The 16899-nt window shown below is 43.5% G+C and overlaps 1 protein-coding gene and 1 pseudogene across 1 annotated transcript; both read right to left on the reverse strand.

The window, feature by feature from the left end:
* Positions 1–5578: 5578 nt before the first annotated feature.
* LOC147427163 (uncharacterized) lies at positions 5579–6468 on the reverse strand. Its single transcript, XM_086498075.1, has 2 exons — positions 6232–6468; positions 5579–5947 (listed from the first exon to the last, which is right to left on the reverse strand). Exons 1-2 carry the CDS (start codon positions 6466–6468, stop codon positions 5579–5581), a joined length of 606 nt encoding a protein of 201 aa, XP_086354201.1.
* A 1079-nt stretch (positions 6469–7547) lies between these two features.
* On the reverse strand, positions 7548–8057 carry LOC147427164 (heat shock 70 kDa protein 14 pseudogene; annotated as a pseudogene).
* Between the last annotated feature and the right edge of the window lie 8842 nt (positions 8058–16899).

The raw sequence follows: 16899 nt of genomic DNA on the forward strand, positions 1-16899 counted from the left end.
TAACCCTCCTCTTCCACTGTCGCTTTATCTTAGGCACCATATCTATAAGCTTCCCAAAAGTAATATCTGCTTTCCTGCTTGTCAGATCCTCCTTCAAGCCATAGCTTAATTGCCCATTCCCTAGACGTGGAAAATCTGAAACATGAAACTTGCGACGAGCCCTCCTTTTCCTCTTGGCCTTGACATCCTCGCTTTCATGACTCTTTTCCTTCTTCTTACTAGGACCTGGGGCACTTCTTCCCTCCTTGTCCTCTTTGTTCCTCTTCCCAATAGGCATCACTAATGTATCCTCTAGCTTTGATGCCTTCTCCAAGGTGACTACACTTAGCACTTTTGTCTTTCCCTTTTCCTCCTGGGTTAATCCACTGGTTCCTTCTTCTCCCTTAATTTCAATGCCATAATCATTTGACCTAGTTAGCACCTATCTTGGCAATGGATACATGTCTCCCCCCATCCTTGGTGGCTTATCACACTGCGGGCTGATGTGGCCCAACTCTCCGCAATTATAACATGTGGGCGTCTGCCTCCAGAACCTACCATTGCTTTGTCCAGCACCATTCCTAGGTCTTTCTTCACCTCCTGGCTGATTTTCAAACCTCCCTCGACCTCGATTATTTCCCACTTGACCTAGCATGTTTAGGCTGAGATTCTTCATTAAATCTACCACTTACCTCATGTCTTGCCTTAGCTAATCATCTTGCACTGCTATAGTGACCACTGTTGGCATAACCTGAGGAGTAACAGAAATCACTGGTTCATGATGAACCCCTGGCATGCGACCTTGTAAAGAGTCCATAGGCTGAAATGCAGCCCTCATGGGCAAAGACTCCACCCCAAGCTGGCTCATTTTTCTCAGCTTCCACTCTTTGTTCCTTGCCACCTCCAATGCATCTTCATATGTCCTAGGCTTCTTTAGCTCCACTCTCCAATGTATATTCTCCCAAAGACAATCCAAGAATCTGTCCTTCTTCATCATGTCAGATGGGGGTACTTGTGGTGCTAAGGCCTTGCACATCCGCTCCCATGTCAATGAAAACTTACGTATGTATGCATCTACTGGCTTACCTTCCTTCTGCACCAAACCTTGTACTTCTTTCCACACCTTGTCAGGATCTTCTATCTTCACAACTCCACTTCCAATCCATGCCTTAATTTCTCCCAACTCAATCTTACAGGTGGATCCGCCGCATGCAACTCCTCTTCAAATGCTTTGGACCAAACTCATGCATCACTCTTCAAACAAATTTGCAGGAGACGTAACATCTGCGCCGGGTCATGAATCTCGTTGCTAACGCAGGCAACCTCCATCTTTTCCAAAAAGTCTTCCACATCTTCATCACTTCTCCCATGAAACTCCGGATAAGAGAAAGCCATGGCTACCCAAGTTGCGATGCTTTGAGAACCCCTTCGAACACACGTACAAGAACCCAAAACTTTTGACTAGCCAGTCCCCAAAAACTTCAATGGAGCTCAGCTTTAGATAAGGACAAACACATGCACATCAAATGAGTTTTCATAGTTAATCATCGGAATTACAATAGGCAAAGGACATTCCAGTATCTCTCTTAATCTTCTTGGCCCGAACATAAAGACGATGCGCTGCTGGAAAAAAATCTTCCTGGACACATGAACATTGATCTGGATCCTTTGAGTTAAATGAAAAGGAGTGAATTGAGGGTCATTTTGATCATCCATTAAATCCAACCATGAAGCTCCCAAGAAAGCACACCTATCTTATCCTCTGATTTTGCCAAAATTTCAGCAACATAACAACATAAATGGCTCAAAAGACCAAAAAACCAGCCATCATGACTTGGAAAATTTTTGATAGAGTTTCCCGAGAAGTAGAGTAGTAAGAACCCAAAATATAGACTGGATATGTATGCATAAACTACCAACAATAGAACCCGAGGATCAATTAGGAATCACTAGTACATAGTCTATGGCGAGGTCACAAAAAGGGTGCTCCAGCTACCTGTATCACCGAAAGGATCTCCACATTTGAGAATCTCCCAACTCAATAAAACCTCACGCTATCGACCCTCACACGAAGGCTTATGCAAATCTCGTATAGTCAAGTCTCAGAAATGACTATCTTCCAGACCAAGTCTCAGAAAAGGTTGGGACTGCCAAATAAAACCAAGTATGGCTCCACAAAGGCGTACAATGGCAGTTTCCACAAGCAACGTACAATACCAACAGACAATGCGCTCAAACAGGAGCCAAAGGATGCATACCCACGGCAACTGCAAGTGACTCCCACTTGCCAGTGTATCACTCTACTCCAGCTACCTGTACCTGTGTGAATCACCTGGTACCTATCCCTGTAACCTATAGTCTGCAACCTGTAATCCCAAATCTCGAAGCTTGAAGCTCGAAGCAGAAGGTACTCGAAGAAGATCCTCCGTGGGGGCGCCAAAAGAATGTGAGCTGGCGGAAAACACACAGAATGCCTCTATAATGACCCGACACACACTCTTGGAATGATATACACAAACACTATGGGGCACCACTCGGCTTACACAACCCACCTGGACGAGACAGGGAACACACCTATGGAGTGAGAGGAGAGAGACTACCCATTTACCCACTCCACGAAGAGATACACACACACACACACACACACACACACACACACAAAAACTCAGCTCAAAAGAGAAGAATTTCTGATGTTTAGATACAAATGAGCTTGGGACAACACCAATGGGGCAAATAGCTCACACAATAGGGGTACAATATGCCAGATACAATCACAAATTCGAGCAGAAGCTTCGCTCAATAGGAGAGACTTACACAGCCAAAACAGCAAAAACACAGTTGCAGCTGATCCTCCTCTTATCTCCTTGTTTTTTCTGGTCTTCTCTCAGTTTTTTCAATTCCCACACTTTGCTTTATTAGTCGGGCACCCTTGGCCTTTTAGATGAACTCAAACGGACCCGGAACATGCCAAAAACTGACCTCGCAGTGCATAGTTGTCACCCTGTTGCATTCATCCGCACACCTGGAACTCAGCTTTTTCCAATAATGCATCCCCCCACCACGTGAAGTGGCCCCAAAATATGGTCCTCATGATGACCTTTCTGCATAATTATCATAAGAAAACACCCACGCTATGTCTGTACTTATCCACGTGCAAATATTGACCCCATTCGTCCTCCTGACGCCACTAGATGCCATCTGACGCGCCTGCTTACCTCATGTCATAAATTACTCGAGAAGTTTTACGCGCTACCAAATCCTCATTCTTATAGAAAAAAAACACTGGTACTGGTGATAGTGAAAATCGATGCACTATGTACATGCTGTCCTACCTGTACACATGTGGGCCCCACGTAACCACCTAGCTTTGGAAAATGGGCAATCCTTTATTTTATGCACCATGCATGTGTATATACATATGTGCAATCCCTTGCTCATAAAACTCCTGACAACGTCAGTCATGGCGCCGTGATTGTCATAGAGGGGCAAAAAGAGAAAATTTGAGGAATGTTTTCTTAGGGGAATTAGGGTAGTGCATAAGGAGAGCAACATGAAGGCCATGTCAAGGGTACTCTTAGAATAGGATCAAGAAAACCCAAATTTCTCAATCCTAGGATGAGAAGGACTCACTTGTCAAAATCAAAACCTATTAGATGTGGTTATGCGACCGTTACAGGGTCATCCACGCCACACCCTACTGAAAGGGCAAGGCTAGATATACCTATGAGTGAAGGACTGAGAGCTACACCAAGAATGGAAGAATCTCCATGTGAGGAAGCTTTAGTGTTAGCTCCGAGAATGGTGAAGTATGTCATTGATCCAAGGCCCATGCATCTGTCCCAAGTAGAGAAATGCATGGCTTCAAAATACAATGGATCAGATGATCCCCATGCACACTCCACATCTTTCAAATAGGTGTTAAGAGTTGAATACTTCACAATTTTCCATATCCAGTTTGAAGGTTTTGGATTGGCCTTAGAAGTCACCCCCCTTCCTTGGTTCCAACCTTTAAAAAAGGAAGACTATGGGAATATAGAAGCATTGCAGTAGGATAATGAAAATTTGGACCCATACATTCCTATAAAGCTAGGGGCTGAGTTAATGTGTTGATTGTATACGGTGCTTATTTTAATAGAATCACTTGGAATTTGTATCAACAAATGCCGGAACTAATCCTACCCCCTTTGAAAATAATATTTAAAGGGTTCAATGGAGTTGTCATTATTGCTACAGGTTTTGTGGAGCTCATGATTGCTACAGGTTTTGTGCTACATCAATGGTGTCCCCATAACTTATTTTTCTTACCACGAGATACCTCAAATAATCAGCGTTTCGCTATTTCCGAGGGCCGGGGCAATGATTCTATTGAATTTGGCATTTTCGGTAAAAACTCCTATTTTTGGTGTGCTTTTGCATATTGAAAGTGTTCGATTGTGATTGCCGATGATTTCCTAAGGTTTCTAGAATTATTTCGGATTTTTAGGGATTTTTTTGGCGATTTTTTGGATTTTCGGATATTTTTAGCGTTTCGGCTAATTTGCGGCCTAATTTTGACATTTATGGGCATTAAGAAATAATAAATTAAAAAAAGGGATTCTCAAGCGTCGACGCTCGTGCCTTGCGGCGCATAACTTTCCACCTCTTTGGATAGATCTTTACGGTCCGTTGGGATAGTTTTCGTCGACATTAAATTACTCTTCTTCTTCTTTTCTCGACGCGTGAACACCCTTCCGTCTACACTCCCTCTCTCTCCTCTTACTCTCTCTCCTCCCCACCCTCCTAACAATTATTAACATTAGCCCCCTCACACTCTCTCGTGAATCGCGTTGATTTATAATCTCTCACCTCCCCCTCTCACTCTCTCTCTAACTCTCACCCTCTCTCCTCTCCCTCACTCTCTCTCTCTCCAGCGTGTACCCCACCCCCTCACTCCCTTTTGTTGGCAGTGCCTGCTTGCAGGAAGTGATATAGGCGTGCTACCTATGAAATTGGGTACACATTTTTTAGGCAATTTTTTAGGCTTTTTGAGGCTATTATTAAATTTGCTTCGACCTGTGATAAAAATAGAGATGCTTGTTAAAATTAGCGTTGATTTGTGCGCTTGCTAGAGAACTTTTGTCACCGCAAGGACGAGAACATCGGGACGAGAGCATTGCGAGGTCGAGAGCAGGAGCAAGCAGCAGACCGTTTACGGGCAAGGTAGGAGGAGCACAAGGTATAGTGTTTTGTGTGTGTGTGTGTGTGTGTGTGTGAGAGAGAGAGAGAGAGAGAGAGAGAGAGATAGAGAGAGAGAGAGAGGATTCAGTAAATCCACAGCTGTCGTGCCTGCCTTGGAATAATTGGGGCTTCCTACTACACACCCAACAAATGGTATATGAGCCAGTAAGAGGGTTGATCACCAGGAAGTAGTAGGCATGCCAATCGAACACATCAAAAGTGAAGACGGTATCATCTACAAAGAAGGCTGAATCATCAACACCACCACCCCAAGCAAGCCAGGTTGGCCTGTGGGGTGCACATACAAAGCAAGCTAAACCGCTCTGGCATCCTACTGCCGTGAACACCACGAACGAAGGAACATTGGCCCCGATAGAAGAGTTCAGCACCAGCGGACAACATGCCCCTCCCCCCCGCCCCCCAAGGCCGCAAGGGCTGCATCTGAGCAGCGGGTGGGGAGTAGGGTCTTCAGGGAGATCCAGGTGCCCAAGGTGGAGTCGAATGCGACAAGCTCCCGAGCGAAGGTGGGAGCCCCGGTGGGCTTTCTTGCCATAGCCAACCATGGAGGGCAGCAGCTGCAGTTCTTCATGCCTGGCAGACCAGGTTTTCCAAAACGTGGGGCCTCCAAGAGGTTGCCAAGTAGCAGACATAGCAGGCCGCTGCATAATAGGCTCTCCTCCATCTCCAGCGGATTTGGTTTTGCACATGGCCCATCTTCTTCATCTGCAGCGATGTCTCTATAGCCACAACACTATAGGAATTATGTAAAAAACACCAGGCAGAGTTGCAAAATCCGATAAGTGGCAACTTCGCAGCTTTTATGCTTTTGAACAAGGACGTCAATACTGGAGAAGTTTTTGACCAGGGATTGAAGGGGAGAGAGAGAGAGAGAGAGAGAGAGAGAGAGCAGCGACTATACACTTTGATATTTACAAAGCTCGCCAATTTGCATCCTTGAGCAAATTGTGGGCCATGAGCAACAAGATAGCCCGCATTGACAATGCCATAAACTCATACCCATGCGCTCCTACATACTCGTTGCTCGAAGTCTTGTAGAGTGAGAATCGGAGCAAGGGTGTCCACCCACTCTACTAATATATTTTTCCATGGCCAACAATCTTCCAGATAGATCACCTTTGTGTCGCAGGTCCCGACCATGCCATGATCACTGAGCAAAACGATATTGACACCCTCAAATATGCCCATCTCATCAAGACCATCAAGAGGCCTTCTTTTGTAGAGCAAACCATATGCTGATCTGAAGCGAACCATACGCTGATCCGAGGAAAAACATATGCTAATTTGAGGCGAACCAGATATCTTTTGTAGAGCAAATGCTGGTATGAAGCGAGCCAGATCTGATTACTGATTTGCTTCTGACTTAACCTCCGTAGAGGTTGATTTTGAGCATGTATCAGCCAGATGCTTCTGAGCATGTGTCCATTCTGATGCCGACCCAATTCTTCTGACCATGGTGCTGATTTGGTATAAACGTGATCTTTCTTCTTCGGTAGTGCTTATTATCCCTAGTATCATTGTAGCCATCTAGAACCAGTGGATTAGGACAGCCACCTTTGAAGGGTTCCTCGTTGCTCGTGTTTTTTCCCGTGAGACTTTTGGAACTCGCACCAAACTAATTGTCCAAGATCTTCCCACCAATATCCATCACATGCTATATATGTATAGCGATGTCGACCAGATGAGTTTCAAAGAAATGTGTTACTGATGTCCGATCCTCCGTTGAGTTATCCAGTCCATTGGTCATGAAGATGATCGTAATGTATCTGACCATGGTTAACTGCAAATTGCTGGTATGTTGAGTGAATATCTTTCTAGTTGAAACCTATTGTACTTGCAGCTGGTTGCCTTCAACGAAGGACAACGATGAAATGCTTGGATCCAATTGGATACATTCACACTCTGGCATCAAAGATGAGACCACATGTTGGCTCAATAACATCTCAATTTTGATTTTCTAACCTACTGATTGCTGTGGAGTTCCTTTGGTTCATGTCCAGCCGACCACTTGCTTGACAAAACCAGGTATTACTCTTACTCAAAGGATTGTCCTCAAAATTCAATCGCGGAGATGTTACTTTCACCATGCTGCCAATGCGAAAGGTTGCCAGGTTGTCTTGAAGTCCTGTCCGTGGTCCCCATTCTTTGTCATGGAATGGTTTCGAAAGTACTCGTTCTACTACCACAGCCCACTGCACTCGAAAACCTTTCGACAATGCTACATTCCATCTTGTATATCCCATATGCCAAGTCAGTGGACACGTGACCAATGTCTGCAAACACGACATTGATTGGGTCATTCTTTGGTAAATCAGTCTTGTACATCCCATATGCTAAGGCAGTGGGGTTGTGAGCTCATGCATCAAGCGAAGAGGACAGAGTCCAGGAATGGCAGTAGCATCCAAGACAGCATGACGTTGGATCTCCTTAAAGAAGATAGAGATTCCAATGACACAATCTGTAACATGTGTTTGAAGGTTCTTTTCAGCACTCCCTTTGAGGCTAGACAATACCATACCAACAACCTCTGCTGGAGAAAAAGACCTAGCCTCGCGTAGGTATTGGACATGGGGAAGGGGGGACCCATTTGGACCTTTTGTAATAGAAAAGGGAAGGTTTCTTATGTCTTGGTGAACTTCCGGATCGCAATAGAGATGACCAATCGAGCGCTTAATCTGCACTATGGTGTTCTTGGGGTTCACTGTAAAAGATGCAGAAGCTGCGATACCAATAAAACGCTGCTTCTCATTGAAGGCGACTAGAGCAGGAGTCTCCCTCTTGGACTCATCAGTCCAGAGCACATCGAATCCATGCTGCCTAAGGTCAATTCCAACCACACTCATGGTTAGGGAGCTACTAGGTATCCATGCACCCACGCTACTTGCAGCCCTTAGGCCAGCCAAGGACTATGCATTCAACGAGAGGCATCATTGAACGTGACATCACAACTCTTCTTACATCGCCCCATGGTGAGTGTCGAACTCTGTGTTCAGTAAAGTCTGCAGTAGACCTCTCCTGGAGACATGCATTGGGGTGGAAAGAGATCTGATGCAATAAGATTTCTGATGATTAGCCGGAATTTCCCTCCTCTCCCTTGCGACAATGGAACCCTCCATTGCCTTGCTGATGATCGAGTAGCCCTTCAAGATGCAATTGTAGGTGATTGCATCTGGAGAGATGCCCTTGCTTCCCATCTATTAGAAACATCCCTGCCCCTCTTACGTGTATCCTGCAATCAATTCATTCGAAGAGACGATATTCCACCCCGAAATTTTCTCAAACACTTTTTGTCCTTCCTGGCCCTGCCTCTATGGGCATATCCCACAATCAGTGGGCTCGAAGAGAGCATGATGTTTTTTTCCTCCAGCAACCCGATTTGAGCGTTTCACATAGTACATAGTGCCTTCAAGATGCAATTGTAGGTGATTGCATCTAGAGAGATTCCCTTGCTTCCCGTATGCTGAAAACAGCCCTACCCCTTTTAGACATATCTCGCAATTAGTGACTTCGAGGAGACGGCGTTCTGAACTGGAAGCTTCTTGAGCACTTTTCGGGCTTTCTGGCCCGACCTCTATTGGGCATATCTCACAATCAATGGGTTCAAAGAGAACACGGAGATTTTTCTTTTCGCCAGCCCCATTCCAGCATTTCACGTAGTGCCACATGCCTTCAATATGCAATTGTAGGTGACTGCATCTGGAGAGATGCCCTTACTTCCCATCTATTGAAAACAACCCTAACCCTTTTAGACATATACCACAACCAATTCGTTCGAAGAGACGACATTTCAGACTGGAAGCTTCTTAAGCACTTTTTGTGCTTCCTAGACCTACCTCTTCTGGGCATATCCCATAATCAGTGGGTTCGAAGAGATGACATTCAAGCCAGGATGCTCCGTAAGCTGTGGGGCATAATGCGGAGCTGGCAATGTTGCAACTCACTCTGGCATCATTGAACGCGACGTCATAGCTCTTCTTACATCGCCCCATGGTGAGTGCGGTCCCTTTTGTCCAGTAAAGTCTGCAGTAGACCTCCCCTATAGCAGAGAGATGCATTGGGGTGGAAAGAGATCTGGTACAATAAGAGTTCTGAGGATTAGCCGGAATTTCCCACCTCTCCCTTGCGGCAATGGAGCCCTCCATTGCCCTACTGATGATCGAGTAGCCCTTCAAGATGCAATTGTAGGTGATTGCATCTGGAGAGATGCCCTTGTTCCCCATCTACTAGAAACATCCCTGCCCCTCTTACACGTATCCTGCAATCAATTCATTCGAAGAGACGATATTCCGCCCCGAAAGTTTCTCAAGCACTTTTTGTGCTTCCTGGCCCTACCTTTATTGGGCGTATCCCACAATCAATGGGCTCGAAGAGAGCATGACGTTTTTTTCCTCCAGTAGCTTGATTTCAACGTTTCACATAGTACGTTGTGCCTTCAAGATGCAATTGTAGGTGATTGCATCTGGAGAGATTCCCTTGCTTCCCGTATGCTGAAAACAGCCCTACCCTTTTTAGACATATCCCGCAGCTAGTGCGCTCGAGGAGACAGCATTCTGAACTGGAAGCTTCTTGAGCACTTTTCGGCCTTTCTGGCCTGACCTCTAGGCATATCTCACAATCAGTGGGTTCAAAGAGAACACGACGATTTTTCTTTTCGCTAGCCCCATTCCAGTGTTTCACGTAGTGCCACACGCCTTCAATATGCAATTGTAGGTGACTGCATCTGGAGATATGCCCTTACTTCCCATTTGTTAAAAACAAGCCTACCCCGTTTAGACATATACCGCAACCAGTTCGTTCAAAGAGATGACATTTCGGATTGGAAGCTTCTTAAGCACTTTTCGTGCTTCCTAGCCCAACCTCTATTGGGCATATCCCACAATCAGTGGGTTCGAAGAGATGACATTCAAGCCAGGATGCTCCGTAAGCTGTGGGGTAGAATGCGGAGCTGGCAATGTTGCAACTCACTCTGGCATCATTGAACATGACGTCACAGCTCTTCTTACATCGCCCCATGGTGAGTGTGGTCCCCTGTGTTCAGTAAAGTCTTCAGTAGACCTCCCCTGTAGTAGCAGAGAGATGCATTGGGGTGGAAAGAGATCTGATGCAATAAGAGTTCTGATGATTAGCCGGAATTTCCCTCCTCTCTCTCGCGGCAATGGAACCCTCCATTGCCCTATTGATGATCGAGTAGCCCTTCAACATGCAAATTGTAGGTGATTGCATCTGGAGAGATGCCCTTGCTTCCCATCTACTAGAAACATCCGTGCCCCTTGTACACGTATCCTGCAGTCAATTCATTCGAAGAGACGATATTCCGCCCCGAAAGTTTCTCAAGCACTTTTTGTGCTTCCTGGCCCTACCTCTATTGGGCATATCCCACAATCAGTGGGCTTGAAGAGAGTATGACGTTTTTTTCCTCCAGCAGCCCGATTTCAGCGTTTCACATAGTACGTAGTGCCTTCAAGATGCAATTGTACGTGATTGCATCTGGAGAGATTCCCTTGATTCCTGTATGTTGAAAACAGCCCTACCCCTTTTAGACATATCCCACGATTAGTGCGTTCGAGGAGACAACATTCCGAACGGGAAGCTTCTTGAGCACTTTTCGGCCTTTCTGGCCCGACCTCTATTGGGCATATCTCACAATCAGCAGGTTCAAAGATAACACGACGATTTTTCTTTTCGCCAGCCCCATTCCAGCGTTTCACACAGTGCCACATGCCTTCAATATGCAATTGTAGGTGACTGCATCTAGAGAGATGCCCTTACTTCCCATCTGCTGAAAACAACGCTACCCCTTTTAGACATACCGCAACCAGTTCGTTCGAAGAGATGACATTTTGGACTGGAAGCTTCTTAAGAACTTTTTGTGCTTCCTAGCCCTACCTCTATTGGGCATATCCCACAATCAGTGGGTTCGAAGAGATGACATTCAAGCCAGGATGCTCCGTAAGCACTGCTTGTTCTTTCTAAAGTGCACCTCATTTGGCACGCACCAAAGCAATACCTCACCAGGACCTCACTAGTCGGTTGGTCGTTCGGTCGGGCACGTCTCCTAAAAAGCTAAGAGGCGGTTGAGTTGAGTACCAGCTAGGCTTCCCAAATGACAAATTCCCAGCTTTTGTCCCCGTGACAAGCCAATGTTGCAACCCAATTTCCGGCCAATGCCGACCAGACCGCACCCACTAGGTTTGCTTTGTCGATGGCTGGCTATTCCCACTGTTAACATGACTAGATGTTGATGTCGAGAGCGAATGTCTGCTACGAACCAGTATCCGATGTGAGCCACTGTGATGGTATAGAGAATACAGATATGATGCCAGTTCTTTTGTAGAGCAAACCTTATGCTGATCTGAGGTGAACCAGATATCTTCTATAGAGAAAATTTTGGTCTGTAGCGAACTAGATATAATTGCTGATTTGCTTCTACCTTGCCCTTCGTAGAGTCTGATTTTGAACATGTACCGGCCAGATGCTTCTGAGTATGTGCATGTAACCGGCCTCTACAACGTAGAGGGCGGTACTATTTCAATTACCTATTAACTTCACACAGACCACTACGAAGAAAAGAGAACACAGTTGCATCCAGCGATCAGAATGTCTTCGCGCACAGAGACCGACACCCTGTAGGCCCTTTTGGCATTTCTTTATTCAATTGAAAGTAGACGATCCGAACACTTAGTCCAAACTCTCTCAAAGCTGTCCAAACCCGGCGAGGGCTGAAAACGCATGTTCCTGACATGATCTTGGCATCACAACGGCACAAAAAACCCTATAGGTCAAAAACACCTGTCCAGGACAGATTCCCTCGCAATTTAGGACTTCTTTGGTGAGGTATGTGTAGGTGTGAAATCCTAAACCTGCAGAAAAATGCAGCAGAATATAATTTCCCGATTCGGATCGGATGTTAGCGGAGCGAAAATGCCTCTGCGTGTCCCAAGGGCTCCCACTGGCAATGGGACAGTTCCCCTATGAATTGGATAAGTTTTCATGCGAAAAAACTCTCCAAACTCACAACCTTCCGTGATGGATTAGGATTAGGAGTTATCTAATCTAATTCCTGTTCAGAAGGCTGTTGCATTGGCAAACGTGCATAAACTCCCAGAATTTTATATATTAGCCCAACTAGTGGGGCATTACCATATGTGCCAAAGGGGAGAGAGAGATGCACGAGAGTAAATTATCGCGCTACATGAGATAGAGGAGAAGGCAAGCTTTCCATTAAAGCTGTCAACCTACACCCACTACTCACGCACACACCGTAATTGCACACATACAAAAATCAGTCCTCTCTCTCTCTTGGGTGTCCCCCTCTTCATGCTGAAACTGGCAAAGTCATCTGGAGCCGTATGCGGGCGGAATTGTGCCGGTGAAGTAGCTGCCACCAAGATGAAGATGCTAAAGAGTTGAGACGATGGAAGCAGAGAACAGAGATAGGGACAGAGAGTTGATCATATATTACCACCTCACATAGAAAAAAAAAGAGATAGAGACATCTCACAAAACAAATTACAAAGAGAGAAGCATGAAGGTTAATTCACAAAGACAGAGTGAACGAGAGACAAGCAGAGGGGTCAAATCAACAAAACACACACACATACACACACACACACACATATATATATATACACACACACACACACATAGAGAGAGAGAGAGTCTGAGCTGCTATGACTCTTTGCGTCTTTTTTTTTCCTTCCATGAATATATATGCTATGTTTGATAATTGACATCTTCGAGATTTCTAGAACCACTTTACAAAATCAAACATTTTGTTGCTGACTTATTTCATTGTTTTGCGTGTCATAGTGGAAACGTACTCACAGAGGTAGCAGGCAAAGAAATTGGTTAACAAGTATGCCCAATTTTATTTTTTTTATGTGTGTGTCTCTCCCTCTCCCTCCCTCTTCATATATGCATATTATATGTGTTTATAGTTGTTTAAGTCTCTTTCTGTTACATTTACAAATGGGCTAAAGAATAGGTGCATGTATACCTTGTGTAAAATAAGTGCATTCGTATAGATATGTGTGTATTCCATGATTGTCTTTTTCAAAGTTTGAAATGGAATTCATTATGAACCTGTGAAACAACAAGTTATGTGTTTACAGTAAATGATTTATGTCACTTGGGGATTACATCTATTGTATATATTCTTGGTGGTAAACATCAAGTGTATATATTATAGATTCTAAATGTGTTTAGTTTGGAATATTCAGTACTTTATTGATTATTTCCATTCTAGCATTAGAGTTTGATATTCAAACATTTACCTAATTTTTGTCTGAATAGTGTAGTGCTCTCTCTCTCTCTCTCTCTCTCTCTCTCTCTCTCTCTCTCTCTCTCTCTCTCTCTCTCTCTCTCTCTCTCTCTCTCTCTCTCTCTCTCGTTACCACATATGTGTGGACTAAATAATTGATGTATATATACTATATTGTTCGCTCTCAACAATATTCCTCTCTCTCTCTCTCTCTCTCTCTCTCTCTCTCTCTCTCTCTCTCTCTCCCTCTCTCACACACACACACACACACACACACTCACAGTACATGATTACTGCATAACATATATATTGTATAACCACCAAAAATACAAAATGTGGTTGAAAACAAAGTTTTGAAACTCTCTCTCTCTCCCTCTCTCTCTCTCTCCCCCTCCGCGTGTACAAAGTAAAGAATTGATACAGGAAATTTATATTGTACTGCATGCATCAAATATACAAAATGTAATTGAAAACATAATTTTTTATGGTATCCATTCCAACCTTTGCCTCCATAATTCACTACAAATATAAAAAAGTATAGAGAATGATCTACTTTTAAATAATTTAGAAACACTAAATATAATTTATTACTCTCCTCTCTCTTCCTCACACACATATATGTACCTATCATAATCTTTGTATGAGCAATGTCATACTATCCCTCCATCTCTCTGTGTATATGCAGAGATTGTATACATACTAAATATCACAAATGGTGCAATCCCATTCTCCCCCTTAGTTCTCTCTCTCTCTCTCTCTCTCTCTCTCTCTCTCTCTCTCTCTCTCTCTCTCTCTCTCTCTCTCTCTCTCTCTCTTTTTCTCTCTCTCTCTCTTCACATATGTGCATATAATTTTCTAATATTCATTGTATCTCAAAGTGTCTTTCACAGAGAGCAGTAATGGATCTAGCATCGAGGCAAAGCAGATGTCGGGCTCAAATTCAGTGGAGGTAACAAATTACTCTTTTACTTGCATCTTTATATTTTTTAAAACATTAATGCGCACAATAAATGCATGTAATGAACTTAAATAGGAAAAAAAGACAATACTCCAATCCATATGAATTTGACTGTGCTTATTGTTACAGAGTAGTACCGGTAAAGTCCAAACAACAAAAATGGAAATATAATTCTACACCAAAATTGTCATTGAGGACCTTCTGTATATGGATAGAGAGGAGCTTTTGAAATTATACTCACGGCAAAAACAAGAGAACATGAGTGTGTTCCTTTGGAGGATATCGAAGAAGGCCTTAATGAAGCTTTCAGTTCGTTGGCCGAAATTCCAAGGAAGCAATGAACCGGTTAAAGTAAACGAGGGTTCCCTTTATAACGAATGTAAGAGGATACTAGGTCAAATTCGACAGAGTGCAAAGGCTATACACTTCGATGAATTTTCACCTAGTTTCCTTTCATAAAGAATAACCTTATTGGAGTCATTATATTCTAGCTACAAAGGGAAATCACCAGCGAAAGTAAAGCACAATGCAGCATCTGAACCAAGAGATACTCCAACAATCAAACTTTTGAACCCTTCACAAATAAAATTTCTCTTGACAGCATGTATTGGTTTAGGAGAGCATACCCGTGTCTATAAAGTAACCATCGAAGATAGGGATTTCAAAGACCTACACTACAACTTCAAGATTTTCAATCGAGACTACCAAGATAGGATTGCAAATGTGGCCATACGAAGTGTCATGTTGGTGTCGTACACCCCTTAGCAATTTCAAAAAGCCTTGATTCACCAGGGATTGTGTATAGATTTTGGAATAGTGGATGCTTAGAGAGATGGCTATACTTGGCGACGGCAGATGGGAATAGGCCAATGCCAAGAAACTTTGTTGATATCCCAACAGAGATAGGCACATTAGAAATGGTGAAACGCCATGGCATTGAACTTGTTTACTCTGTGCTTGAATCAATACACTTCTTGCATTGTACTGGGACTTTACATAATAGCATCTACAGCGAGAATATTGTTCTTCACTTCGACCAAACATCTGATAATGTTTACTTGGGCATTGTCAGGCTCAGTCGAAGTGCACACATATCAACTTTAAAGACATTCAAACTAATGCCAGATACTGCATGACATACAATGCGAACTTACAAGCATAAGTATCGCAATATAGATCCAGAGTGTTTCTCTACTTCACCTCCAGCTCACACCTGTAGTCATGATATGTACTCTACATCTTTCCTTATCTGTAAAATGCTCAGAGTATGTACTCCAAGAAACGTTGCGGAGGAATACATTTTTGATAAAATAGGACAAATTTGTGAAAGAACTTTGGCCAAGGACTCAACATACCGTCCGGCGCTATCGGACTTCTTTGCTGCATTCAGCCCTTTCGACAGGGACTACGCAGAAGAACATAAGCTCCTTTGACTTCTTCCTCTTGCTGACTGAGTTTCACACATGAACACATTTTTTTCACGCCTCCATTTCTTTGTATCAATCTACCTATTAATATATCCGATGTCTTTTGGAGTTCTCCTCAATACATAGAAGAATTTACTACTCATTTTTTTATTATTATTATTGTCTTGCAATTGACATGAATTTTTCCAGTGCTCTACAAATTAGCAGAGCTTTATAAGAAATACAAGCTAAGTTGGATAATTTCATGTTTTCTTTAATACTATTCACTAGAATTATCTATGCATATTTGTGCAGGCCCCGCCAAAGGCGCCTTCTTCAACCATTTTGAAAATTGGCGACATATCTGAGGAGATGTCACACGGAGAAACTTTTGACGGTTATATTTTATGTAGATATGGGAACATATGAGAATTTCCCAAGTGCAAAAAACCTCAACCTACGTGCAGATCTAGTCGATGATGAGGGCTTTACGACAATCACACTATTGGTGGATAGAGACTTTATACCTATTTTCGCGCCTTTTATAAAGAAAAGGACCTGGCTTAGACTGGAGAATTTTGCAATACAAAAAATCAAGCCAATGTTTGAGAAGGGCGATGCGTCCATGGTGCTTGTCGTGAATGGAAATTCAAAAGTAGCCAACATACCTCCAAAGGAATTGAATATTCTATTCTTCTCAAACACTAGCTTGTCTAGTATAGTTCAATTTGAGGTAGCTGGTGCAAGAGAGGATATTGTATCTGTTGTACTCTTGGAGGACGGGGGAAGGAAACAACCTCAAATGACAAGGTGATCCACACTGTTCGTTGTGCTGATGGTATTGAGGAAGCAAACAAACATACCGTAAGTACTTTTTTGCTTCCTTTACGAACATATATTTAACTGCCCGGATAAATAAGCCGTGAGCTAACTTGCTTTCTACTATGCTAGGTCACTTTCACAAGTTTCTCTGAAGACGACTGCGGGTACGTAATTGGCGAATTTCGAAAAAGACCATATGCAAAATTTGTATTTAAAAACCTTTACTCATACATTTATAA

The sequence above is a fragment of the Adiantum capillus-veneris genome, chromosome 24 (assembly GCF_014529385.1).
Source record: "Adiantum capillus-veneris isolate H3 chromosome 24, ASM1452938v2, whole genome shotgun sequence".
NCBI lineage: Eukaryota > Viridiplantae > Streptophyta > Polypodiopsida > Polypodiales > Pteridaceae > Adiantum > Adiantum capillus-veneris.